The sequence below is a fragment of the Vicugna pacos genome, chromosome 1 (assembly GCF_048564905.1).
Source record: "Vicugna pacos chromosome 1, VicPac4, whole genome shotgun sequence".
NCBI lineage: Eukaryota > Metazoa > Chordata > Mammalia > Artiodactyla > Camelidae > Vicugna > Vicugna pacos.
This window is the reverse complement of record NC_132987.1, coordinates 60,176,887-60,204,485: the sequence shown is the minus strand read 5'-3', so window position 1 is coordinate 60,204,485 and position 27,599 is coordinate 60,176,887. Positions and strand designations below refer to the sequence as shown.

General features: G+C 35.7%; 1 protein-coding gene across 5 annotated transcripts in view; it reads right to left on the bottom strand.

Moving 5' to 3' along the window:
* The window catches only part of OPA1 (OPA1 mitochondrial dynamin like GTPase), a 79,831-nt gene that overhangs the window by 15,356 nt on the left and 36,876 nt on the right, over positions 1 to 27,599 (bottom strand). For all 5 annotated transcript variants that reach the window (XM_006200947.4, XM_072962874.1, XM_015236586.3 and 2 more), the window contains 13 exons: positions 27,019 to 27,091; positions 26,854 to 26,926; positions 25,829 to 25,944; positions 24,901 to 24,965; positions 24,049 to 24,125; positions 18,087 to 18,252; positions 15,863 to 16,015; positions 14,406 to 14,514; positions 13,851 to 13,930; positions 10,677 to 10,817; positions 8,739 to 8,855; positions 7,103 to 7,196; positions 6,492 to 6,602 (listed from right to left, as the gene is read on the bottom strand). In XM_006200947.4, coding sequence (XP_006201009.1) covers positions 6,492 to 6,602; positions 7,103 to 7,196; positions 8,739 to 8,855; positions 10,677 to 10,817; positions 13,851 to 13,930; positions 14,406 to 14,514; positions 15,863 to 16,015; positions 18,087 to 18,252; positions 24,049 to 24,125; positions 24,901 to 24,965; positions 25,829 to 25,944; positions 26,854 to 26,926; positions 27,019 to 27,091 — 1,375 coding nt within the window. The remainder of the gene's footprint in view (positions 1 to 6,491; positions 6,603 to 7,102; positions 7,197 to 8,738; positions 8,856 to 10,676; positions 10,818 to 13,850; positions 13,931 to 14,405; positions 14,515 to 15,862; positions 16,016 to 18,086; positions 18,253 to 24,048; positions 24,126 to 24,900; positions 24,966 to 25,828; positions 25,945 to 26,853; positions 26,927 to 27,018; positions 27,092 to 27,599) is intronic.

The window sequence follows — 27,599 nt, the reverse complement described above, 5'->3', positions numbered from 1 at the left end:
TACTTCATGGCCACTATTTTCATCCATAAGGCCCTCAGGGATTCTGCAGGTATGGCAGAAGGCTAGGAATATGGAGTAACCACTGAAAATTAAATTCAAGAGTATCTCGGTATCTTTCTTTTCTAAATGAAGAACAAAATTCTTGCTGAAGTTTCCATCTAGATATTTTCTGACTACTTTTTATCCATATTTTAATGTGGCATGAAGACATTTCTTAAATATCTTTATTAGAATAATATTCTAGAGCTAATGAAAGCCTCTTCTGAGAGTGAAACAGCTAAGGTGCATTTCTCTTCCACCTCAGCGTTTAAAGTGGCAGTTTTGGATCATTCTGCTGCTGCTCCCACTTTGTCACTGTAATTTCAAAATTGCACTAGGTACATTAATTATGAAGAATAAAGTTTTCATTATAAAAAGAATTTCTATTACTATCTGGCAGCTCAGAGAAAAAAGAAATTTCTATCTGTTGTCTATATTTCTTAAGTTTTTTGCATCAAAACCGAATCTCCTGAACACTAAGATACAAAGCTTGTATTTTTACTCCATCGTAATTATCAAGAGAAAGTACAGGATGGAGGATAAGAGGAGACTGGGAAAGTGAGGAGACACAAAGAGGATCCCCACCAGCATTGTGTGTGCTCCCAAGAGAAACAAACTTTACGTTTCAAGAAACAATTGCTTGCTGTCTGGGAGATGCTCAGGCATCAAACAATAAAGAACAGTCAACAGAGGCAAGAGGCCGAGCACGCTGCTGCGACTCCTACTCTAATCCCCGGAGCTCCAGTAAAAGGGCCAGCTGTTGCCACCTCGCGTAGGGAGTCAGCAGAGCAAATTAATCATGGGAGCAAAAAGCTGCGGATATTGGAAAATTCTAATTTACCAGCCTCTTTAAGCTACATTGTTTTTTTCAAAACATTCAGGACATCAAACTACATTGTTAAAATAAGCCTGTGCAGTGGTAGCCCAAGAAAAGGAGTTTACCACTGTTTTCACAGTCCATTAGTAAATGACCTATAAAGATGAAACATTCAGTTTTGACTGAAGCTTGTCTTCCCTTTATGTAAAGTACAAGAAATATGAAGAAATACACTAAAGCTTATTATAAAACATTTCAACACTCTCAGACTAGCTCAACAAAAAGCCTCAACTTAGGATAAGTCATTATGCTCAATTAAAGATTCTATATCTGTGATAGCTGGACTGTAAGTCTCTAAGCACAAACACATCACACTGAAAAGCTGTATCTGAATTTTGGGCATCTTAGATACTACTTATCTGCGGTGGAATTCAGCTGAGTTTAGTTTGAGACATGCTACAAGACGTATAAAAAATTAACTTCCTTCAATCTGTTTAGTGTCGTTTACACTTTAGTGTCCTCTTACACAGATGTTCTAATTCTATCAAAGTTTTCATATTGTTTGAAAGTTTAAGCCACGAAACTTTTTGTCGTGTAGGAAGTACACAGGATGGTAATGATCACAACCATCATCATGACCATCACTAATATGTATGTCTTTCTGACCCACTCAGAAAGGACACTGTTAACTACGGAAGCTTCCAAATAAAAAGGACCATTTTATGTAATTATATTTTCCAGTGGCTTGGAGGTTTTCCTCAAATTAGTTGTTAAAAGACCCAGGCTCAAATCTTGGCTTTACCACTTACTGTGTATGTGTTTCTTAGGCCCCCTTTTCTTTGTCTATAAAATAAGGAAAATGTCCCTATGAGAAGGCACGTTAAAAACAGAGCCTACTATCTGGCATAGGAAATGTATTCAATATTACTCACATTCATAAATAGTTTCAAGTTCTGATACAAAAATGAAAAGGAATTTACTGCAAAATAAAGAGAGAAAAATCTAAATGATGGGTAATATCCCTTTAATTCCTGGGTATCAATGACTCTTGATTACGTACAAAGAGAATGAAAAGTGTAACTTGGGCTTTAGTGAACAAGAGTTAAAAAAGAAACCTAAGCTCTAAATCCTATGCATCTGATATCAGGGTCCAAAAACTCACAATAACCTAGTTAACTGTTGATACAATATTTATAGAGCAAACAAGAAAAGAATCTCATGCTGTACTGATGAAACTCAGTTTAGCAACATTACCAGCAAATGCTCCCAGTGCCCAGATACTCAGTTTCTGGGCTGGATGAAGAACAAATTCCAAAAAAAGTCTGTGAGATGTAAGCACTATTACTTGTTTTATATAATGACAATCATAAAATAGATTTTATAAATCATAAATAGATCATAATTGAAAGAAAAACTTTGAACTGAGCTGTAATGTACCAATTTTTCCCTCTCTAAAGAAAGCATTTTAAAATTGCAGTCTGTTTCAATAAATAGATTGGACACATTATTAAAAAATCATGCTGGGAATCCAAATAGATTTTTATCTAAATTAATACTATATTTAAATAGCTATAAAAATCCTTTGAAATAAAATTCACTACAAAATCAAAAGATTTCATCAAGGTTAGAGTGAACAAATGTAAACACTGGACAATTCTAAGTATGACTGGACACTGCAAAAAAGGAATTAAGGTGGAGAGATTAGCTATGTATCTCATTAAACTGTCCAGGAGGCAAACCAGTCTTTCAACATCTTCAGAGACCATGTTTTCAAAAGCCTCAATTTCTCTAAATTATTTTCTCATGATCTGTGATTCATTATCAGCTATAAAAACAAAATTAAATCTTTTTTACCCTTTTCTCAGACTTAGGGGACAGCTGTAAGAATATTACAAAGAACATATTTTTTCATGAATCATTTATAGTCATTATGTCCTGTAAGCCCAGATATCCTACTGTGTAATAGCTACAAATAAGGATATTTTCCTAAATAATCCCTATCTAACAAAGTTTAAATATTCACATTGAAGTATTAATAAATACCATGTAACCCTCAGATCCCATTCAGGTTTCACCAGCCATCCCATTAATGCCCTTTAGAGCAAAAAGATCTAGTTCAAGACCACACGCTGTATTTAGTTTTCATGTTCTTTAGTCTCCCTCAGCCTGGAACAGTTCCTCAGTCTTCCTCTGCCTCTCATAATCTTGATACACTTAAGGCTTACAGGCCAATTATTTTGTAGAGTGTGCTTTAATTGGGGCTTTTCTGATACATCTATGATCAGATTTCAGTTATACATCTTTGACAATTAAATGGTAGAAGTGATGCCGGGTTCGTCTCACTGCGTCCTCACTGCACACAGCTCTGATTTGACCATTACTGACCACTTGATTAAGATGGTTAGTGCTAGGCTTCTCCACTGTAAAGCTATTCTTTTTTCCTTTTTAATTATTTTCTATGGAGATATTTTGTGTGATTATATAAACATCCCACTCCTCATCACTGATTTTATTCATTTATTTATATAATTATCAGTTAATAGAGCCTTGTTTTATTCAGTGGGCTATAACTTATAACTGTCATTATTTATCTTGATGCCCAAATTGTCCTAGTTTTGGCTAGGAGGAGCCTCTGCACACTGGCTTCTGTATTTGGTTGACACGTCTCCATCATCCTTCAACTACTTCCTTACTTTCTACATCCTAAGATGTCTCAGGTTCATCCTGACCTTTTCCTGCTCTACCTGTGGAATCTACCACATCTCCAGAGTCTTGCTTCCTTGTGTGACTCCTCTCCCATGAGTCTACTAGGACAGGAACTAGTTTCATGGCTTGATTTCAATAGTGAACACGGTGTATCTTCTCCAGAATATGAGAGAACACTGTACTATTTCATATCTTAAAGGACAACCAATTGATGAATCTCCAAAGTAAGGTGGTAAAATGATTTAAACTTGGGCAAGTTTAAGACTGGCAAAAAGTATGATGCATCAAACTTCTACCAATCTCTACAATACTCTACCCTGTACTAGTTTTGAAATTGTAGTAAAACTCTGACTGCCTCACTTTCTCTAAACTCCATTAACCAACACAGCATATTCTAATTGAATATGCTATACTAGGAACTTTGATCTGTGTAATACAGTAGTAGCTATTATTAACTTTGAAAGTTTTCTGGCTTAAAGTGTCCATGACCATATTGCCAAGTGTTAGACTGAAGATAAACAGTAAGGAAAAGGTACTCTCAAGATTCTTTTTCAACTAGTGGACAAAGTCATGGCTCATCTCCTTCAGTGTGACTGAGTCACTGGTCAAACACTTGCTTCCAAGGACATTATTTGGAACATTAACACGACCCTAATTTCACACACACACACACACACACACACACACACACACACACACACACACAGTAGTAAATCATTTCAAGGGAGTCATATGATTACTTTCTCAGGAAAACCAACAGGAGAACATAAGACTTGGCTTGGCAGTGCACAAATCTGTGTTAGCAGTACACTTCCTTTAAATAATCAAATTGGGAGTGGAAAGTGATGAGGTCACACAATGCTCTATTATAGAACATGAGAAAAGACATACAATTCTTTAATCACTTAAAAATGTATATGCTGGTAAAACACATGAAGTATTTCACTGTCTAATAACTATCCTATGAAGGATACAAAAGAAATAATCTGCATGCATTGTGACACTGACACATCTCTTCCTATAACTGTATTAATTTAGCATAAAATTATGAACTAGGAACTTCCAAACGGCTTTTTGAACCAATTCTCCTCATTACCCTGTGAAATAACTATTATAGCAGTCATTTTTACAAACAAAGCAGCTAAGGCTTCTTTGGGAGATACCCTGCTTAGTACATGGAAGCCTAGATTTAAACACAGACCTCTTAGGAGTCTTATACTTCCAAAGTGGCATGAAAAAACTAAAATGATAGTAAGAGAAGATGGAAATAAAAGTTAAAGAAAAAAAGGAAAAGAGAAAGAACTAAGAAGCTGAGATAAGCACGGAGGAGGGGAGAGAAGGAGGGGACAAGCCGCGGGGGAGAACACGCGGCTTAGGCACAGGGAGAAGATGGGGAAACTCTGCCTGGTCTCTCCTGGATCGTCTAGTGACAGTATTGCAGGGATAAGTATTCAGCTTACAAACTGTTTTCAGATTTGAAGAACTGCTTTCTATTGAGCACATACTATCTTTTTTGGATATCTGAAAACTCACAGATAATAAATTTAAGCGTACATTGAAAGGAAAAAATTACTGTTTCATGAAGCTGAAATAAGGGAAATTTCTAACAAGGTAAAGTATCTAGTAAATTTTAGTATGCAACCCAAACATCTTAAAGCTAAAAATTCACCAGCATTCAAGAAAGAACCAAACATTGCTCTTCTGTCTCCTCCACCCACTCCCCCCCACCAAAAAAAAAGAAAAAGCAAAAGACACAGTGACAAAGTGACTAATAAGGCCAGACAGGTTGAGGGGCAAGAGTGGGGAGCCATATCAACCAGATATAGGTGTTAAAGTCAGATATAGGTGTAAGAGGGCACTCACAGGGGGTGCTGGTGGCCTGCCCAGTAGTGAAGAGAGGATCCATGTAGGAGGGCAGTCCGTGCAGGGTGTTGAAGCAAAGCAGGATGAAAATGGTATCTCTATAAAAGCATGGTCTGGCTTGGGGTGAGGAAGAGCCCTTGTGTGGGGTGAGGAAGGATGAGAGAGATGGCTGGCACAGTGGTCACAGCACGAGCTCAGTAAAAAGAATTCTGTGAAGAAGGGCAACCTGGCACAGTATGTCAGAGCCTAGCTGAGGTGGAAAGGGTGTCAACACAGGGTGAGGCAGGCACTGTGGTGGGGGCCTGGAGTTGGGTGATAAGAACACTGGGTGAGAAGGATATTTATGCAATGAAGAGGACAGTGACAAATTTGGTTACACATAAGAGGATTGATCAAAATAAGTCAATATATTAAGGATACTTAGAGCCAGATTTCTCATCAGAAAAAGAAATTACAAATATGGAAAAGGGAAAATCAGAATGAACTCTGTATTATTAGATTAAACTGCAAAGTACTGGTGTCAACTTATGGTTTTCAATATAGATATATACATATGATTAGAAACACAGGTGTAAATATGTGTAAATGCACACACATGCACGCGCACACACGCACACAATGTATCTGTTCCCTAGCCCCACTGAGCAGGGGCACTCTAGCATCATTAAACTTATCTAGTTCCCAGCTCTTGATTTCTAAATATCATTCTTCAAAAAAGGAAAGCTCAGTCAGGGAAAGTACGAGATGTGTATGAAACACCTTGTCATATGGAAGGACAATATTAGGACAACAGGTGAAACCAGGATGGAGTCTGAAAATCAGATGTAGTAATTTATCAGTGTTAACATCCTGACTTTGATGGTTGCTAGGAGAAAGTCCTTGTTTCTTAAAAACACGCATTAACGTACTGTAAACTGATGGAGCTTCAAGTCAGCAACTTTCAAACAGCTCAGAGGAAAAAGTTCTTTGTATACACTTTTCTATAAGCTTGATATGAAATGGAGAAATAAATGGACATGGGGAAGGTGAAAAGGCAGTGAGGTGGCAGGCAGGGAGAACTACTTACTGAGGTCTTCAGCGAGCTGAACTCGTTTACCAGTTAGCAGCTTAACCTTCTTCTCACTGTCTTCAGCAAAATCTTCCAATACTTCCTTAACATTTTTCTCTAATCGCCTGACTGTTCAAAGCAGATAAAAAAACACGAGAAGCATCATGTTTATGAATGCACAAGAATGATACAATTAATGATAATCGAGAGCAAGTTTTTGTTTTCTCATCACACTAAATCTGCTGTTAAGTTCAGACTTCTCACAGGGAGAAGCCTACCTGTTATGCAGTACTTTCATCAGCATGACACTAGTATGTATTCTCAGAGAAAGTCCTATTCTTAAAGGAACGCTTTAATGAAAGCACAGATTTCCCAAAAAACCTAAGTGATGCTTAGGTGTCCTTTCCTAACAGAGTTTTCATGTAATGAAGAAGGACTCCTGGTACATTTTATCTCCCATCTTTTTCAATTATGATTTATTTTCAGTTGTATTTTAAGGGCAAATTAAAATTCTTGGTTTTTCTCATAAATCTATTTTTCAGGAAGTATTCTGGCATCCTTCTATTTAAAAGGAATGTTATACTATTATTTTTGATGACAAATTAGAAAGTGGTCCCTCTGTGGCTTACCTTCAGTGTTTGTAAGTTGCTGTCGTAAAGTGTTTGCGGTGATAGCAAGCATGCGCTGTATTCGCCAAAAGAGGACAACATCATTGCACTCCAACTGAAATATTAGGTAAATAAGATTACCAGGTGCAAATTTAAAAATGACAACCACAATCACAATCACATACAACCACTACAGTTAGTACTATAGCCTAAGCTTAAATTAAAAAAAAAATCAGATTTACCTAATACAAATATTCCTACTTAGACGTAATCTACCCATTTTTTTCTACACAGGATCTATGAAATTCTGCTTGATTTGAGTTTTATCTTCCCCACAGCTATAGAGCTCTGTTTTCGTTCCAATGGCAAAGCAAATAAACTTTGGAGGTAGAGAATTTCATTACATTGTATGAATGTAATGTATTCATTACATTCACAGAATATACCCTTAATTTCTATTTAGTTTCAACTAACAATCATGTTATCTTAAATTTGTCCTTAGGTTAGCCTCTTTTCTTTGTGCACTCAAGCCATTTTTGAAATTCAGCAGCATATGAAATTAAATTAATAAAATTTTTAAAAAGATGCTTTTTCTCTGGGTGAGGAGTAAAATAGGGGTAGAGGATTAAGAGGTACAAACTACTATGTAAAATAGATAAGCTAGAAGGATGTATTGTACAGCACAGGAAACACAGCCAATATTTTATAATAAGTGGGTATAATCTATGAAAATACTGAATCACTATGTTATATACCTGAAACTAATATGATATTGTGAACCAACTATACTTGAATTAAAAAAAAAAATTGTCATGTTCCTTTTTGAAAGAAAGCAAGCTTATTCTATACAGAGAGGTCTTTCCATAATTAAAATTATGCAAAAAATGTGTATAATTTAATTTAAACACAAATTTCTTTTAAGCTGCCAAAGTCTCAAGATCATTAGTTAACAGGGCTTTTTTCAGAAGGATATTTTAAAAAGCATTTCTGCTTGTAAGAAAATGCTCAAAATACATTAGTCTATCGCCACCTAGGGGTTACTTTGCAAAATGTGACATTAAACTTTGTACAATCAGCCATTCCAAGAACTGTATACATTTCTTTTAAAGAATTTAAAGTAAGATTCCCATGATATAAAGAAAGAATTACAATATGGGAAAAGAGCATGATAAAAATGTATTACATTATGATTTCCACTATGCAAACAGATGGTTATTTTATATACATACACACAGCTATGTAGAGTTAAACAGATATATATAAAAATGTCAACTAAAATTACTTCTAGGTCAGGGGATTATAAGTTACTCTTTCTTTTTGCATTTTTTAAACATTTATTTATTCCACTTATTTTCCACAATGGGAATTTATTATTTTCTAATATAAAAAATTATTTAAAAAAAATCTTAAAAGTAGTTTAGAGCCTATTAATAGCACACAGTCTCAAAGGTACTGTGATGATCTGCATGTAAAATGCAGTTACTACCAGAGTGATAAACATCTTTGGAAAAAAATGAGTTAGATTACTCTATAAATCACACATACTTTTTTTTTTAGAATATCAAAAGACTTAAAATTAATGCTAAACCTCAAGCTTACTTTTAAGCAATTAAACAACTATCATTAAAAAAAAATTTCCTGTTTTCAGAAACCTTACCTCAGAATCTACAAAATGCCTCTGGTAGTAATAAAAGCCTCTTCGACAAAGGTTACAATGGTTTAGGGCTGTTTTTAAGAAATGTCTTCTATAAACTTGGTGCCAAGTATCCTTAATCTAAAATTGAAAAAAAAAAAAAAGAAAAGAAAAAAGGAAAGACCAAAGAGTTACTGTACAATCTCTGGGTTCATGAAACACATTCTGAAAAGTCATACAAAAAGTTTATTTATAAAAGAGTTAATTAAAACCAATGGCAATGTTGTTATTCTGCCAAACTTTTTTATCCATTAAAATTTTTTTTTTCAAGATAAAGATTAGATTTACTACTACTATGACTCCTTACCAGTTTATGTACTTTGAAACTTGCAGTGTTTCTAACGAGCGTTATTACTAATCACCTTGTAGAGTTGAGAAGGCAGGAATTCTCTCCCCCTGGTTAGAGGTAAGGTGCCCAAAGTAAAAAGAGGTTGTAATACTCATCTAAGGTCAGAGTTAGACTAGAAAGCTGGTCTCAGACCATGTCCATCAACCCAACAACAGTTCCTTTTTGATTATTAAAACTCATTGTTACCACAGCAGTACGACCCCCACCACTTTAATACTATACAGTCTGTTAGTGTGTTCAAAGGTGTTTCACACCGTTGTCCTTTTTTGATCATGACAATAATAATGTTAAGAAAGTAGAACAAGTATCATCAACACCACTTGACAGATGAGAAAAGGGGGCTGAGAGAGATTATACCAATTACCAAAGGCAGTATTACTAGCTAATGGAATGGAACTGCACTAGCACTGACACCTCCTGACATCTGATCCATCCACTATTCTTGTCACAGCACTGCACTACCTATTTTATAGCTTCATAAGCGGTGAGCATAGATTCTCTCGGAAGAAACCTGGTATCTTCCTGCTCACAGAAAGTGAGATATACAGCCAATCCACATCCTAAGATATGGGCAAACTCCCTCCTATTGTATTTACTCATGAAGTTTAAAAGTATCCAGCCGAACTTACTGTTAGTGAGAGCTAGGACCAATGTGGATAAATTAAATCTATATTCAACTAATAACTGCATCTAATCATTAGTTTTAATTTAATTTTCAATTCATAAACAATGAGATGTATAACAGCTTTAACTGTTTCTTTTCACCAATTTTCTTTCCTTGTTCTGACCTCTGGTGGAATTTTAAGTAAGTATACTCATTTCTCAAGTACCGAAATATAAATGGTAAATAATTCTTAAAAGAATTTATGCATGGCTCTGAAATTTCTTATATAATTGTTCTCCCCACTACAATTACTCTTCTAAATGGGTTTCACATAAGCTAACTTTACTACACTAATAACAAAACGAAGTTTTGATCCCTTATACCCTAACTAGGGAATACAGGCTCAGAAACAACTGCTTGGTTAAAATGTTCTCCAAATAAGCATCATGAAAGTAAGCAAAAGGCAGTCTAAACTATAATTACTTTTATCCTGTTTATTGTAAACATGGAAAATGAGATGGAGCCCCAAAGCATTAGCCAACTTACTCATACCTAAGGTATATCTGATTGAAAAAACATATAAATGAGCCAAATTTATGCACAATGTTTATTTTGTAATCTGAAACAACATAACGTGGTGCAAAGATCTGGGTCTCACCCACCCTGGCCAGAAGTAACTGCTGAATTTGCCCAGATGCTTCACTTTTCTACGTCTCAAGTTCCCCATTCACAAATTAAAGCGTTACAGTTAAAAAAGCAATACTGAGAATAAAATTTCTACTCTTTCCACACTCAAAATGACAGAGTTCGTATTGTTAGCAAAAGTACACATGACCAGAGTCAAGTTAAGCACTTCAATATCTCAGGAACATATGAGAAGTAGTGACATTTTACTACAAGAAACAAAGATGAAGGAAGTACGTTCATGCTTCTCAGCAATGATTATTACCAAGCTTGGATCTACGTCTACTCCTCGGGACTCGAGGTTCTTCCGGACTGTAGTTATCTCATCACTGGCAAGGTAAGCTGGGTGCTCCTCATTACATTTCAACATCTTCTCCAACTCATTCTTGGTTTCATTGTGAACACACTTTAAAATGTTTGAAAGAGGACTGTGTTTAGATAGTTCACGATTTGGCACAATTACAAAAGCAGTCTCAATTTTTAATAAATATATTGCTTTTTCACAACAGGTGACAACAGCTCAATCACAGCAATCAGTGTACCCTGGCTGATGAATGCAGAACAACATGGACACACGAGGGGCCAAGCGGGGAGGGGGATTAGCTCTTTTGTTGTATTTTACTTTTGCTGAGATGTTTCACTGTCGAAGTCATCAGGCACCTGACTACGCACTTCCTTTCTTGAACTTAGGGTGTGATTTCAATCTAAGAAAAAGTACCCTGCACACACAGGAAGAGGGTATTTTCTGTAAATGCCTCTTATGTAAGAACCCATGACTGTAGTAACTTATACTTGTTGACATGTTCTTTTCTTGATATATTCAATATAAAATTCATAGTTTGATTTTTTTAGAAAGTTTTTTCATTAAAAACTATTCTTTACTTCTGTGAGGTGCCCATCATTCTTAATTCACTTCCAGTCTCTATGATTATTTACAATATCTTCACCAAATGAGGAAAACATATACACATTAGTGATAGGTTTGAAAGCAAGATTCTTGTACGGTGTCAAATTAAGTTTATCTTTTAATTTTTCCATCCTTCTTTCAAGATCGCATGGTAAAGAAACTAGCTTTGAAATGACTGATTAAGATACTACCACAGCACTTCGCCCTAAACTCTACCAAGCTATGGAATCTGAGTATTTATATAAACCCTTAAAACACAAATAAATGGCTTATAAATAGAACTACTAAGTAATATTCTCTGAAAACATGACATAAGAAACTTAATGAAGAGAAATGTCACTGTTCCTTAAACATTTGCTATTTGGCCAGACAGAGGAAGGAAATCTCTAAAGCGACAGTCTCCCAATCTTCCTGTCCTGTTTCACTCCCACCTGTCCCACCGCACTCGGTGTTCAGGAGATCAACACTCTCCCATCTATCCTGACCAAGACGTCCATTACTGCAGCTCAGACAAGGTGAGAAGGGTTCAAAGAAAGGACTTTCTTCTTAGAAAACAAAGGAAAAAGTAACCATACAAAAGCACAAAACAGTTTTCAGAACATGGATTTCTCATCTTTAACACAGGACAATCTTAAGTTTCTTTTCCTGCTAAATCCCGCTACCTCAAAAAGGAAAGGAACTGCCAGCTATGTAAACCTGCAATGTGAGACCTAGGGATAGCCTCAGCCCCCCAGAGAATCCTCTAGATACGACCAGTGGTTTTCAACTGGGAGTAGGAGGGTTAGAGAGTTAGAGAAGGAGAACTTGATTCAGTGAGTCTGACAAGAGACTGTTTTGAAAGAGAAAACAAAACAAACATATGCAAACCCCTCCCTCCACACTCCAAACCACCGCCTCTGCTCTAGTCAGCCTGGCTCTAACGCCTGCTGCCCTGAAACCCTGGGAGGAGCAGCTCTTCTCTGAAGGGCTTCCATGTTCCTCGTCTAGGCTACAGATCGTTGCACTGACCTTAAAACAAACTCCCCTGCTTCTCTTGAAGGGATCCCCTATGGGTTCAAGCTCCTGAGAAAAGTAACTTACAACCAGGAATCATTTCTCTCTGAGAGCATCTGGCCTAAGCATATTTACTACTAGTTGCGGAGGCAAGTTCTGCCGTCATTGATTGTTCTACACCTAATAGGCCTAATTTCACTAAGCCTTAAGAGTCAGACACCATTTTTCTTGGGAGTTTATCTGTCCTATACCAGTTCCTTCTAATCAATGCCTCTTCTTGTCTCAAAGTCACAAACATCTGATGGATCTCCAACATTTTTTTTCTGAAAGACTGCCTCCTCGCAGCCCATGTGTAGGGCAGAGATAACTGATGCACTCTGCACACAGGCAGCACCCAACCACTACCTCTGCCCACTTCTTTAGCTTCTCTTCAGTCTCTTAATGACTCATTTTTTCACAAAAATCATATCAGAAAAAGAGAGAAGAGGAAGGCTGTCCCCTCACAAATTAAGACAAACTGGGACTCACATCTGACAGAAGCTTATGAAACAAGAAATACATAAAACTAGAAAAAAAAATAGGGTGTTGGTTATACAATTAACTCTGTATTTAAAATGAAAGTAAAACAAAAAGAAATAAAGAGAAAATAGGAATGATATGTAATTTGGTAATTTTTCATTCTCTTTAACTGCTCTCTCTCAGTATTTCCGTATCTTGGTCTCTTTTCTCTAATGGATTCAAGGAGGGAAGGAAGGACAGTGAATTGGATGCTAACTCTTCTTAATTACTTCCTTCATTTAGGGATTTTGATTCTACACTCTCTTTACACTATTCTATTTGAGGAATTAATGTAAAAAAGAGTTACTGGTGTAAGAATCAATGCTAGATGGGAAAAGAAGTCGTAACAATAAAGAAAGAACAAAAAGGGGGTGGAATTTTAATGATTACACATTTTCCTTCTATTTACTCATTTGTAAAGTTACTAATACTTGCCTTTACCACTTTGTTTTTATAAAGTGCTCATTAAATGTTAATAAACATTAATAAATAAGTGAATGAATTCTATAATTCTACCTCTGTCTGAATTTTTATACTTACTTTGTGAACATAGGAGCAAAAAATGCAAAAGAATAAAATAATCTGAATATACTACAGAAATATCCAGAGATAATATTAATAGAATAAGATAAAAAAGTCATTGTACTTTTATTCTAATCACATTCTTTCCACATCTTCTGGAATCCTTGTCATTTTTTGCTTTTGTTCAAAACCTTAACCTTCATTTTACCTCAAATAGGACAATGAAATGAACAAAGCAATCAACCACGAAGGGGCATATTTCATCTCCCTTTTCTTTTAATAACACAGCTACCTCATTTGTTTCAAACTTTATTTTGTGGTTTACTGTTTATTCTAAAGATTTATTATATTTTAGAAAGGCTGACATAAAGCATCTGAAATAATTAAGTTTGGTCTAAGGCATGCAAAGGCTGTATCTTAATGCCTGAATTAAAATGATAAGAATTTGTTTGCTTTTACCTGTTCTTGGGTTCGATTCTTCCAGTACAACCACCTCTTTTTCCAATCTGGACCCACCATATTTTCAATTGCATTTTCAGCTAGAAAAATTTTTTAAAAGTTAATTCATCATGAATTTTATCACTTACCAAGTACATAAATGATAACTAATGCTGTCTTGCTTTTGTAACTGTTTCAAAATGCTGTATCAATACAAAGTCAGCTGAAATTTTTAAAAACTATATGATCGATATGTAAATGTATAAGAATCATGTATGTTTAGAATCTATGAAAAATACAATTGCCTACAAAGTTCCCATAAGTACAGCAGCAAACACTAAAATAGTCTGAATCACAGCTTTTAGAATATGAGCACATATAGCATGTGTCCAATTCAATATATTTAAGAGTAGTTTATAAGCAGTTGACTAAAAAATTCCACAAATAGTATTCAACTAGAATATTTATGACCAAGACCCTGAAATGTAATTTTTTTTTAAACCAATGTTCACTAAGGTTAATGACTCTGTCTCCACTGCAAATACTCAAAACTCAATAACCCATGTCCCTACTTACTATCCTTGAGACGAGCCTGAAGAGCCTCTTCCATAAAATAAATAGCTGCATCCCACTGCTGTTTATCAGATATGGACCGGTCTTCCAATGCATTGTGTTGAATAACCCGCTGAAATAACAAGGAAAGAAAAACCTCTATTTTAACTTATCATTTTAGTAATTTTTATTCAAATTGATAGCTTAGCAAATATCCAAAAATAACAGATGTATCTACAACAACATAAAAGTATGTCCCTCCCACACAAATGTAGGAGGTCTTATTATCTGTCTGCTTATCACCTTTTTGTCTAAAAAATAAATAGCGGAGATTTTCTCCTAGCCCAAATTAAATGAATTCACTACCTATAAGACAGTCAGGCGTGTGTGTGTGTCTGTAGAATTTCATATTTAACTACATAAAATTATACCCTAGAACCCTGATATTCAGGAGCTATGGATTCAGATCATCTCTACTGTTCCTTTCTGCTGTTATGACCTGTGTTAGCATTTTCAAAAAAAGAGAACAGGAAAAAAAAAGCAATAACCATTATCTGACTGTGAACAGCAATGAAAAATGTAATGGAAGGAAGCTTAAAAGGTCTAGACAACCATAAGTAAATGTTAGTTATTTATTATTAGAAAATTGGTCTCCCAATGTTATAAATTTCGAACAAATGAATGAAAATGGCACCATTCTCTCAGAAATCTTAAAGCATTTGACAAGAATGAATAATGTTTTCAAATATGAAGACAAACATTTCTTCAAAAAAATTACAATTACCATCAGCCTATAGTGAGATATGCATTTTCCTAGAAAACTACTCAATCTTATCTTTCAACAGGCTCTCTCATAACTGCGCAGAGCAGGTGCTTAATAAGGTTTGATTATGGTGATGAGAACATTCTACATAACAAAAGATTTATCAGGTAATAGAGGTCAGGAGCCAGGTTTTGTAATTAGAGTGGGGCTCATATCCCAGCTTTGACAATAATAGTAACAGAACTGCTTAAGAACTAAATAAAATAATGCTTACAAAACACACAGCAGAGTTTCTAGCACCTCGTAAGCACTCAACATATGGTAGTTAGCATTACGATTTTAGAATTCTAACATTTTACGACTCAACTCCACTGAAAACCAATTCATCTAATTCCCGCTGTTACCACTGAGGGTAAAATGAGAAGCAGCTATCCATAGTTTAGGCCCCATGTAAATTTTGTGGAAGTTTATAGAAAACTGTTTACTTTGAGGTCTGACTTTTTCTTTGAAATAACAGCCAAGAAAGAAATAGCAGAGGATGATTTTAGAAGGGCAGAGAAATGTCAAAGGGCCTATTACATTTCATAAATCTATTTCTTTCCTTCATTATTTTCAATTCAGAAGCTAATTTAGCCATATAAAAAGTCTATAAAGGAATATCAATTTGAGAAATTATATAAAAATATGAGGCTGACACCCTAATATACAAACGACATACCAAGCTGTCCTCTGCAAAATCATTCCACTTGTGGCGTTTAATACTTTCTTCCTTAACAGCCTCTTTAAGTTTATCAAATATGTCATCATGCTCTTTTCCTTTTGGTTCTGTCATGAAGCGGGAAAACTCTTCTTGTAGGGTCTCCCAAGCAACCTAGAATTATTAAAAAGAAAAAAACTGTATTTATACTGCATACTTTTATTTAATGTGTAACAAGAAAAATAAGCATGTGAATATAAGCCAAACAGATGTGACAGATCAGTTTATCAGAAGTGATAAATCAATGTATCAGAAAACACATGTGATGTATAACTGAATCACTATGCTGTACACCAGAAATTAACACAACACTGGAAACCGACTATACTTCAATTAAAAAAAAACACATATAAAATCATGTTTTTAAAAAAAAAGTAGCAAATATAAACTCTGGCCTAAAGGGCTCATATTGGTAGCTGGCAGGATAGATTTGGCCTCCTGACATGTTTTGCTACACATACACAGTGTCTTAAATTTTTAAAAATTAGTAACCAATATTTAAAACCTGAGAGACTTTTTATAAAATCTGTGTTTCCGAACTATCTGGCAGCACTGGGCCCATGTTTTCCTGCACAGCACCACCCACTGGAGCCCAACAGGAGCTGCCCCTCCCGAGAAGGTCCGTAGCCCATGGCGGCCGCCAGACTCAGGTCATCCAAACATCTGAGTTTGCCTGCTTCTTCCACACTGTAACAAGTTGCAAATTTCTTAATGATTTAATCTCTCACATCTCTGCCTTTATACAAATAGATGAAGTAATGTGTCAATACTTTTAAACATAGTTGAGTATTACTCAGCCTTGCATTACTGCTAACTCCCAACTATCTGATAGTGTCAAAAGCAATTAAGAACTGAGCCTACTTAGGATTAAGTGGATTAGTTAATGCTGTGTTTTTTATTTACCCCTCCTCATTTTAAACATTAAGAAATTATGGCATAAAGAAAGGTGACTGTCCAAGAACACAGGGAGGTATTAAAATTAGTTTCCTGACCCTCAGCAGGTTCATGTCTTTCTACCACACCTAGGGGAGGGAGAAAGCAGCAGGAGACAAAGTCACTTGCCATTTTTGCGATCACTTCCACTGCTCGAATCTTAGGATGTGAAAATATGATGCTATCATGGGACAGGGCCCAGAAAAATGTCAGGGCCAGTGGTGAGGAGTGCTGGTGACATGGTGGTGGCAGCTCTCTAATTACTTCAGGGGTAAATGTGTCAAGAACTGACCAGGGGTCAGCAACATGCAGCTTAGGTAGAACAGCTGTTAAGAGTTCTTAGAAAAAGAGGCTTGAGGGAATTGAGATCAGAGGTGAAGAAGCAAGGACGGGAGCAGAACAGGAAAGGGGTGAAAAACACCTGAATAATTAGACACTGACATTTTGTTTCTAAGGTAGGTATGAACAACAGAATTATTTTTAACGTGGATTCTAATTTTGTGAGCAACCTCACACAGAAGTACAGGACACACTGACTCTTATCTGTAACAACCAGTCTTCAGAGTGATGTGCGAGGCAAGATCAACCTGGATGATGATGATCATCATCATAACAGCAGCTGACATTCACTGAGTGGTTACTATGGACCAGGTACTGTCAAAGTATTTTACGTATGTTAACCCCTTGTAACAATCTGTGCCACAGGCAACAATTTTGTCCCTATTTTATAGATGAGGAAACAAGAAGCATATTAAGCAAATAGCCCAACGATAGCATACACTTATGAACAAGATACACGGGCAACAGACATGCATTCTCTAAGGGACTTTCTTATAATTCTTAGTCTAACCTGGTAGGATCCTAACTAAGAAAATAATTATTTAAGTAAAATTGAGCCCTGCAGAAAAACCAACAAATGAATTGTTTCATCCATTAGCCATTCTCCTTATGGAATCTCTATCTGCAGAGGAAGTTCAAACAAATTTTGCTGGTTTTGTTAAATGCTATCTCTGGAAGGACAACCAATACCCTCAGACCAACACCATACCAATTAGTAAATTTTGTTTTTTAACCAGTCATAACTGGTAACAGCATTATGGTTAATCCCAGCACAGATATTAGGAAAAGAATAAAAGGAGCATAAGGACCAAAAAGAAAGACAGTGGCTGCGATGGGAATAAAACCTAAAATTCACAGCTCCTACTCCCTTCAGATAATGCTTCTTACCCATTTAATTAAATTATATCCTAACCTCGACTGCTTTATTAGGAAGCTGCTTATCGGTCCACTGTTTAAGTTTGATATCCACTGTAGTATTAAAAGTCCCTGAATTCATGGTCTGTGCAGCTGGAAGATAGATGTTTTCAATCACATGAGTTGATACTCTTTCCCACAAAGACTGCTGAAGGATTTCCTCCCTGAAATTAAAAAAGAAAAGTTCCAAGAACACCAAATTCAAATATAACATCGTTTTTATAAACAGCTTTACTGAAGCATCATTAACTCACAATAAATTGCACATATTTAAAATTTTGACGAAAGTACACACCTGTACATCACAATAAAGATAATGAACTTATGCATCATCCTCAAAAGTTGTAGCCATTGGATCTGCTTTTTGTCACTACAGATTAACTAACGTTTTCTAGAATTCATACGACATGTACTCTTATTTCGTCTGATTTCTTTCACTCAACATAATTATTTTGAGATTCACCCATGCTACTGTGTATATTAATACTTCACTTCTTGTTTCGTGAGTAATAGTCCATTGCATGAATCTGTTTATTTATTCACCTGCTGATGGACATTTGGGTTGCTTACGGTTGTTGGCTATCATCAGTAAAGCTGCTATGAGCATTCATGTACAGGTCTTTGTGTGATATATGCTCTTAATTCTCTTAGGAAAATATCTAGGAGTGGAATGGCTGGATCATATGGTAATTATATATTTAACTTTTTAAGATACTCCCAAACTGTTTTCCAAACTGGCTGAACTCCTACCAGCAGAGTATGAGAGTTCTAGATCCTCCACATCTTGCCAACATTTGGTATGATTAGCTGTGTTCATTTCAATCATTCTAATAGGTTTATAGTGGTATCTCGTTATGGTTTTAATTTGCATTTCCCTAATGACTAATAATTCCAAGCAACTTTTCGTGTGCTATTTACCTAATATTAATACACACTTTATACATGTTGACTGTGAAGTGGAGTCCAAGACTGTAAACTTCTTGGTACGATTTTAATAATTTATCAGACCACAGCACAAAGCACAGAGATGCTAATGGATATTGCTAGGTAAAACTGTGCAACACTGCATGATAATATAAAAGATGCAAAATCAAGTTGAAAACACTACCTTAGAGGACATCTTACAAGAATACAGTTCTCTAAATAGAAAAAAGACAACTATTTCAATCAAGAAAAAAAGAAATCTCAAGAAAATATTTATTTGGCTTCTCCCAAACTAATCTCTACTGCAATATAATACTACAACATACAAAAACACCCTGTTTATCAAGTGATTAGTCTTAAGAGTAACCTCCACCTTTTGGGATGTAGCCACAAAGCTCAGGGTAGCAGAAACACCTCTTCTATCCAAAAGCCAAACTGCACTTTCCTTTGGTGAGAGAAGTCTACATTCCCTCATATATAAGATTGCTCATACTCACTCAACGTTTTGTGTAAAATTAAGTCTACTGAGTCAGTGAGCTTAGCTGCTGGCTTTCCCTTGCTAATTTTCAGGGTCTTTTTCCCTGACAACCAGGAAGTGGAAGAGTATGGGAGGGAGGACAAAACAGGTGAAGATGCAGAGGTATAAACATCCAATTATAAAATAAGTCATGGTGATGTAATACCAACATGAATAATATGGCCAATAATATTGTAATAATTTTGTATCAGGACAGATGGTATCTAGACATCTTGCCATGACTGTTCCATAATACCTGCACATGTCAAATCACTATGTAGTATACTGAAACTAACATAATACTGTATGTCAACTATGTTTCAATAAGAACAAATGGAAGGAAGAAAGGAAGGAAGGAAGGGAGGGAGGGAGGAAAGGAGAGAAGAAAGAAAGGAAGGAAGAAAGAGTATGAGAATAGGATACATCACTGAGGACAAGAAGGATCAAGTCAGTGGTATTAATGACAGAGAATGGGATAATTTTAAGAACAAGATGGAAGGAAAAAAGCTTATCAGGGCCATCTATTCAGATAGTTTTCAAAAAGACGAACAAAAGATCAGGATCCAGCCTCTGACCACTATGGCCTTTTGCTGCTCCTGCCTCAGAACACACATGGTCTGTTACCTCTTCCTAGGAGTCCGTGGGACAGGAATCCACAATCCAGACTCCCCTTCAAGGAGACCATAACAAAACCCCAGGCCACCAAATCCTGACAAGCCTTAAGCAACTTTCTCAAAGGAGGCTGCAGCTTCCCAATCCACCACAGGCAGCTGCTGTCACCTATCCTTACCCGGGCTCACTCACCCTTTCATCACCAAGCTGCTGTCCTCTGTCCAGGCTCCCCTGCTTCCCTCCATCACAATAACTTTTCTTGTGCCCTCAGTATGTTATGAAACCCTGTTTCCATAACAAACAACCATTTTACACTCTCACTCTTTCTCCGCTCCTTGCATCTTTAATCCTCTCCTGACTCCCTTACGGGCAGTCACTGTCCTTGAATCCTGATGCCTGAAAGCAAGAATTAGTTGAACGTGCTTCAGAGTTAGGAAGCGGAAGCTGTTCTCCTCACCCGACATTCTCTCTTCCAGACCATTAGTCCTCAACTTACAGCAGCCGATTTCCCCAGTATGTGTTCTACGTGATTGTGGACTTCTTCCCTATCCTAACCTAAGTTTTGCCATCATCCAGGGATAAATTCCACTAATACACAAAATACAATTGCCCTTATAGTTCTATTTATTACCTTCTTTGTCTCCCAAACTTTACCTACCTCCTTTTTAATTAAATTTTTTCAAAACGGAATTTTTTCTTTTAAAGTGGAAAACTTACTCCATGTAACAATTTCAACCAATACAGAAAAAGTAAAAAATCCTCCATAATTTCTCTTTCACTAGATGACCACAAGTCACAGCTTAATTTATCATTAGAAAAGTTAATGCCTACATTACTATTTGTGTGTATTTACACAGGTGGATAATTACACATAACTGTTAAATAAATACAATAAAAAAGTATATTTTTCATAGTTTTCCATGTCAACAACCTATTATTTTTCAATGGGTCTGCAGTAATACACTCCATGGATAAATCAACTATTATATAATTCCAAATAGAAACACAAGTGTTCAATTTTTTTAACACTTATAAACAAAACCATGGTGAAGATTCTTATGCGTTCATCTTTGTCAAAAATATCTTCATTCCCATAGAGTTCTAGCAGCATAATTACTGGATACAGATGTACTCAGTGCTTAACTAACTCCTCTTCTACATTACCTGCCAATCACTAAATCCTGTCAATTCTATCCTCTAGGTAACCTCTCAAATATCTCAAAACTGTCTCCCCTTCTCCATCTGCACAACCACAGTTGAAGTTCAAACCACCATTGCTTCTCATCTTGATTATTTCAACAGCCAGCTGTCTCCTTGCTCAGTTTTCCCCGCCTGTATTCCACTTTCCTTACTACAAAGATCCTTCTGAAATGCAAATGTGACTTAAAACTCTTCATTGACCCTTACTGCTCATGGGATAAATCCCAAGCTTCTGAACATGACTTGTAAAGCCCTTAATCATCTGTTCCTGGTTTATATCCACTATTCCATCCCCTCCTCTTGCCTCCTTCTATGCTGAAGCCATAGGTAACTATTCAGTTACCTGTGCCACCTTTCTTGGTATCTGCAATATTCTGGTTACTGCCTTTTACCCAGCACCTATTCACTCTTTAAATCTCAGATTATGATATAAGAAATCTGAGGGCACTTAACTGTGCATTTCCATTTTCCTTTCATTCTTCTAACTTCAACAAAATAAACTTAATGCTTTATCAAAAATTGTATGCATACCACAGTATCATTTTTTTAAAGTGTATTTCTACAAGTCCAGCCACCCATCCTTCTAAATGACATGAAAAAAAAGATCTGACTATAATGGTGGTCGCATAGTGTTAATGATGTATCATTATCTCCTGCTTAGCGTCCATAATCAACTCCTAATGAGCAAGTGTATTGTGTGAAAATGTTGAGCCTATTTCTCACTATAATGAAGCACATGTCAAATCTAAACCTCCAATAACCTTCTAAAAATATAACTGAAGTATTGTAGAATGACAAGATGCCTGTAACACTGTTTTCATATCACCAACTACAGATCAAACAGTCCTGTCACTTAAATAATTATAAACATCTTAGGCATGCATCCTAAAATGTCACATAAGGCATTATGCAGCAAAAAGATACTACATAAGACATCAACTATGTCATAAAAATAAAACATTTTGGATACAATGCAGTTGAAATCAATGTGGCTCAAACAGCTAAAATTAGTACCTGCTATTTTGATCTATGTGTTAAGTGATAAGAGTCTGGGAGGAAAAAAAAAAGCAGGGGGTTGGGGGGCGGGTAGGAAAGTGATGAAAAGATCCAGCAGCTTAAAGAATAAATCTCTGGCAGCCAGACATCCTAGTTCTCTTCCCTTGCCTTTTCAATAGCCAATCTGATAACATAGGTTTCTTGCCCCTCACAGTTCCCTTCAGTCATCCATGTGTTAGGTAAATTAAATTTATCTTTAAGGCTCACTTAAGTGTATGCATACTTTGACTTCAGACTTGCTCTGTCCAAAGAAAACTAACCATTTCCACCTGATAATGCCAAATTCTCCCATAAAGAGCATTATTAGTTGTTACAGTTTACAAATCACTTTTTCTGTACATTATCCTTATACAACCTAGTAAGTAGTATTACATTCATTCTGTGTGTGTGTGTGTGTGTGTGTGTGTATGTACACACACACACACAACATATATATACATCTCTTGTAGACTTCAAAAGCTGGTTGATTTTCAGAAAACCACAGAACTAGCTTAAAATACAAATAATAACAAAGATAACAAGTTGCTTTGTGTATGTGTATATATGATTAGTCAATCAACAAATATAGGTAAGACCAGAATTCCTTTTGGATAAGGAGAAGAGATTAAAACAGGAAAATTTAAACCACTTGAAGAGAGAAAAGGGTTCACCACTGAGGAAAAGTTAAGGAAACTAGTAACACTCAACAGAAATCTAAGGACTGGACACTACTGTCTCCAGTCAATATTGATAACCTTCAACTGAGCAAACAGAAGAGTTACAGAAAATATTTATAATGAATGGTAATAAGGACAGTTCTGCTTTAAGAAAAATAAATTCTTAAAATACTACAGATTTCATTAGACATTTTATGTACAAGGAATTTGATAATTAAAATATGATTATAAAACTTTCAGTGCTATTTATATATAGCATGCTTGAGGTACATGGAACCACAGTAACCTTTTGGTTACTGTGCTATTCCAACAAATTAAGGAATGCCAATATTTACATAAAACAGGTGGAAGGTGACAGCTTGCCTTAAAAGCAATTTTTGCATGAGTATTTTTCAAAAGGATGCATTTACTTGCTATTTAAAAAAAATCTTAAATAGAATTCAATTTCAAATGTAATCTGTACAAAACATATCAGGCAGATCTTACCAAAAGCACCAGTGTTCTTATGCAGATATGACAATTTGAAAACAATATGGTCTTCTCTTTAACAAATCAATTTTCTCTGTAGACTTGTTCTCTATATGTGTAATTCAACTAGAGCAACCACTTTTGACAGACTGATATTTATCTAAATCACAATTTGATAAAACTTTTACCTAAATGATTTTACAGAAATAAAAATTATGTATTTATTAAGTATAAAGTAAAGAAAAGCCTAAGACAAATCAAGACTTAAAAAGAGCACGGAGAATGCTATCTTTCAGAATGTCTCTTCTCAGAGATATTTAATAAGTGCAAAATTTATTACAGTTAAAATATTTGATTGGTTACTGACTAGATTTTACAGGAAGACATACTTCTCTGCTCTTGCCTGTTTACTAAGTGTTTAGGGGGATAAGTCAAGGCTACAATAAATCACTGCTTTATTGATCTAAATTTTAGTATTCCATTATAATTTATATAGTAAAGTCTTTGAGAAAAGGTCAAATACTCACCAATGTTTTGGTGTAACCTGGCTCAGACTGATAACTTCATCGAGGATTTCATTTTTAGCTTTTTCAAATAGTTCATTCTAGGCAATACAGATACATGTAAGATTCTCATAAGTTAGTCAATTTGCCCCGCCATGTTTTTCAGACATTAACTAAAAGGAAGGCCTCTGACAGAATTCTGGCTGGGCTTAGGTTTGAAGCATGTGTGACCAGCAAGTAATGCTCCTCTCTTCCAGTTTCTTTTTTAGGAATGTCAATATTCAGGTTAAGACAAAGAAACTGACACAAACATCTATCTTATTCAGCTAATTCTGAATACAGTTTTTCACATAACATTTGTTCAGTTAAGTTTTTCACATAACAAATGTTATGTGATAAAGTTATCAATATATATCAATTTACTGTATTAGTAATAGTAAGTTGATGTTGTGTTTTACAATTGATGGCATTTTAAGATCAAGGAAAACCAATACATAAGCCCCACTAACAGAGTATATTTCTCCATAGGAAACAGAGAGAAGGTAAAAAAGATGATGCATAATTTTTAAAAGTTTACATTAAATATGTTAATGTGATAAAACTCTTAGAGAATATTCTTCACCTTCTCAGAGAACATTTTTAAACACTTGTTTTGATAGCCTATGATTCCTAATTATTTTATTATTATGTAACAAATAATTTAAATTATTGTAGAAGTGACAACTGCTCCTGGAAATGCAACCTTGCTGTCCTGAATCAGTAATCATGGTCAAAACCAAAACAATTTCGATTACCAGATTTTGCTTTACATAAATTTTGTTACAGCACAATATTAAATTAGGTATATACAAAATACACGAGGTACACAAAGATTACCCGGTCAAGTTCCCGCAGGCGAGGATAGTTATTCTTCCACTCCGTTTCAAGGTTAAAACGTGTTGCTGAGAAAGAAGGAAAGATGCTCAAGTTTGGGGATTCTCTTCTATTCCAGATGCAGTAGTTAAAGACTACCTCACAAATCTTCTGTATTAACTCAGTTTCTGAGTGTGACCCTGTAAGTTCCTGAGTACCCTGGGCTCTTAATATCTGAATTGCATTACTGCAACAGTTTTCCAGACTAATCTCCTTGACTTTAGTCTCTCCATTTTCAAGCCACAAAGCACACAGCTGAAGCAATTAGGACAGTTGCTAAGAACATGGACTCTGAAGTCACGTCACCAAGATTCAAATCCTGGGTCTATTATCTATTACTGTTTGATGCTGGGTATGTTACTTAAGTAAGTTATTCTGTGCCTCAGTTTGTTCTTCTGTAAAATGGGAATTATATTTACAAGGTTGGTGAGGGACTCAATGGGATAAAAGGGTAGAATTTCCTGATGAGAAAAGGGAAAGAAGGTATACTCTCACCAAATGAAACTATGGAAGCAAGCAAAGCCTTGGGACAGGAAAGTGTGGGATTCAGGAACTAGTACAATGGAGCTGAAGCACATTAGCTGCTCTGCTTCTCAACACATTTCCTCTCTTCCCTCTCAAAAGGGGGACCCTGAGTTCTCCATAGTTTACTAGGCTCTTTCTCCCAAACTCTACTGCAAACTTCGTAATGTGCTCCAAGCAATGTCTCTTCTGGAAGGGAAAATCCTGCTCCTGTACAACTGAAAATCATTTTTTCCATTTCCCACATACTGTCTTATAGTAAATAAACTAAAAAGCAACTGTTAAAGAGAGTAAAGAATCTGATGGATGCCTAAGATTATCAGCTAATAAAATATCTAAATTTGACAGCTTACTTTAAAACCCAACTTACCCTTGAAACTATCAGCCTGTTGTTCAACTGACTCTCGTACCATTTTCCAAAAGCAGTCCGACACAGCAAGGCTTAGATTTCTTGTAGTCACCTGGTGTGCCTTTAGCATGCTTGTTCTATAAAAAATAACCAGAGCAAGAGTATATTGAAGTGGTAGAAAGCACAATACTAACATCAGGTTTGAGAATGTGCTTGTTATAACGAGAACAGCCCTACTTAATCACGCTATACTAGGTCTGGCCCATAAACCTTCCGTGGTGAAGAAAGTACTCGGTATCTGTGCTGTCCAATATGGTAGCCACTAGCCACATAGGGATATTGAGCCCTTGAAATGTGTGGCTAGTGTAACTGAGGAGCTGGTTTTAATTTTATTTAATGTTAACTAATTTAAAGTTAAACAAGCACACAAGGCTAGTGACCACTGTATCGGACAGCACAGTTCTGCACACTTGCCAGCTCCCACCCCAACAGACAATACTCAAGACTGTGTAAGAGGACTACCCTGATTTACTATACTAACACAGAGGCAAACACACTTTTCCAGTTCAAAAGACTCTCTACACGTCATAACGTTTTAAAATTCAGTTGCCCTTTAGCCTTTCCTTTTTGCTTTTCTGTCAGTATCTCATTTCCTGTTATTTTCTGTCAATACCTGTTTAAGAACATCCCTTTGACATCCCCAACTCCAACTTCCCCCATTACTGTAAAAGAAATATATACGTGTATTTAAAAATATAAGTGATTAAAAAAATCACTTTATAGTGACCTTGGGGGGGTCTGTGCTGTCTTTCAGTGCCCACATGCTAAGGGCCAGCCTATCCTGTCAGCACGTTTTGTACTGTGACAAACTGCTCCCAATTCTGTCACAGCAGCTTAAGGACTTGCTTATTAGATACAGATCACTATTTGGGAGAAATTATGGAAATTCATGTTAAGCTAACAGCTATAAAACAAACTTTTAAATGAAAACAGTTTAAGCTACTCCCTCACCATAAATTCTTTAAATATCGAAACAAAATACCTACTTTAGGAGTTTTGAATTCTGAAAAAATTCTTCTTCATAGTCTCTTATAGCTTCAATGCTTTCAGAGCTGTTTCCTAGGGACAGATGACGGCAAAGTTCTCACTAAGAAAATTAATCTTTACTATTTAAAAATAACAAAAAACTATAATAATCCATCTTTGCATACCTTTTCCTGTTACAACAGCAAAATAACCTAGAGCTTTCATTGGGAAGAGTTTTCCTTCAATTATCTGCTGAATCTATTTTTAAAAGTGGGAAAAATAAATGTGAGATGTAGGTTTACATAATTTTTAAAGCATAATATACTATTTAGAAAGCAAATTTAATGGTGCTGAACATGTATATGTTTAGTTAAAGATATAAGGATGTACAAAAGTACTGAAATGTATTTCAATTGCTATTTGAGGAAAGAATTAAACACATTTAGTTTTCTTATATTAAAAATGTCATATGAAAACATAAGTACCAAAATTAGAACTTGGAATGATACACAGTGTCAGGCCTTAGTTTGAACTTCTGTTCTGCTACTTACTAGGTATGTGGCCTTAAGTAAGTTACTTAACTTTTTCAAAATGGTAGTTGAAAAGATGATAAGATAAGATGAGACTTAACATAGTGCCAGAAGCACTCAATAAATGGTCCTTGTTATTCTTTCCCCATACTCTTCTCCAAATATCTAAATTCTAACAAAGTTGGATGTTTTAAACTCTCTCTTAAAAAAAAAAAAGGATCTATTGGTTCTCAACT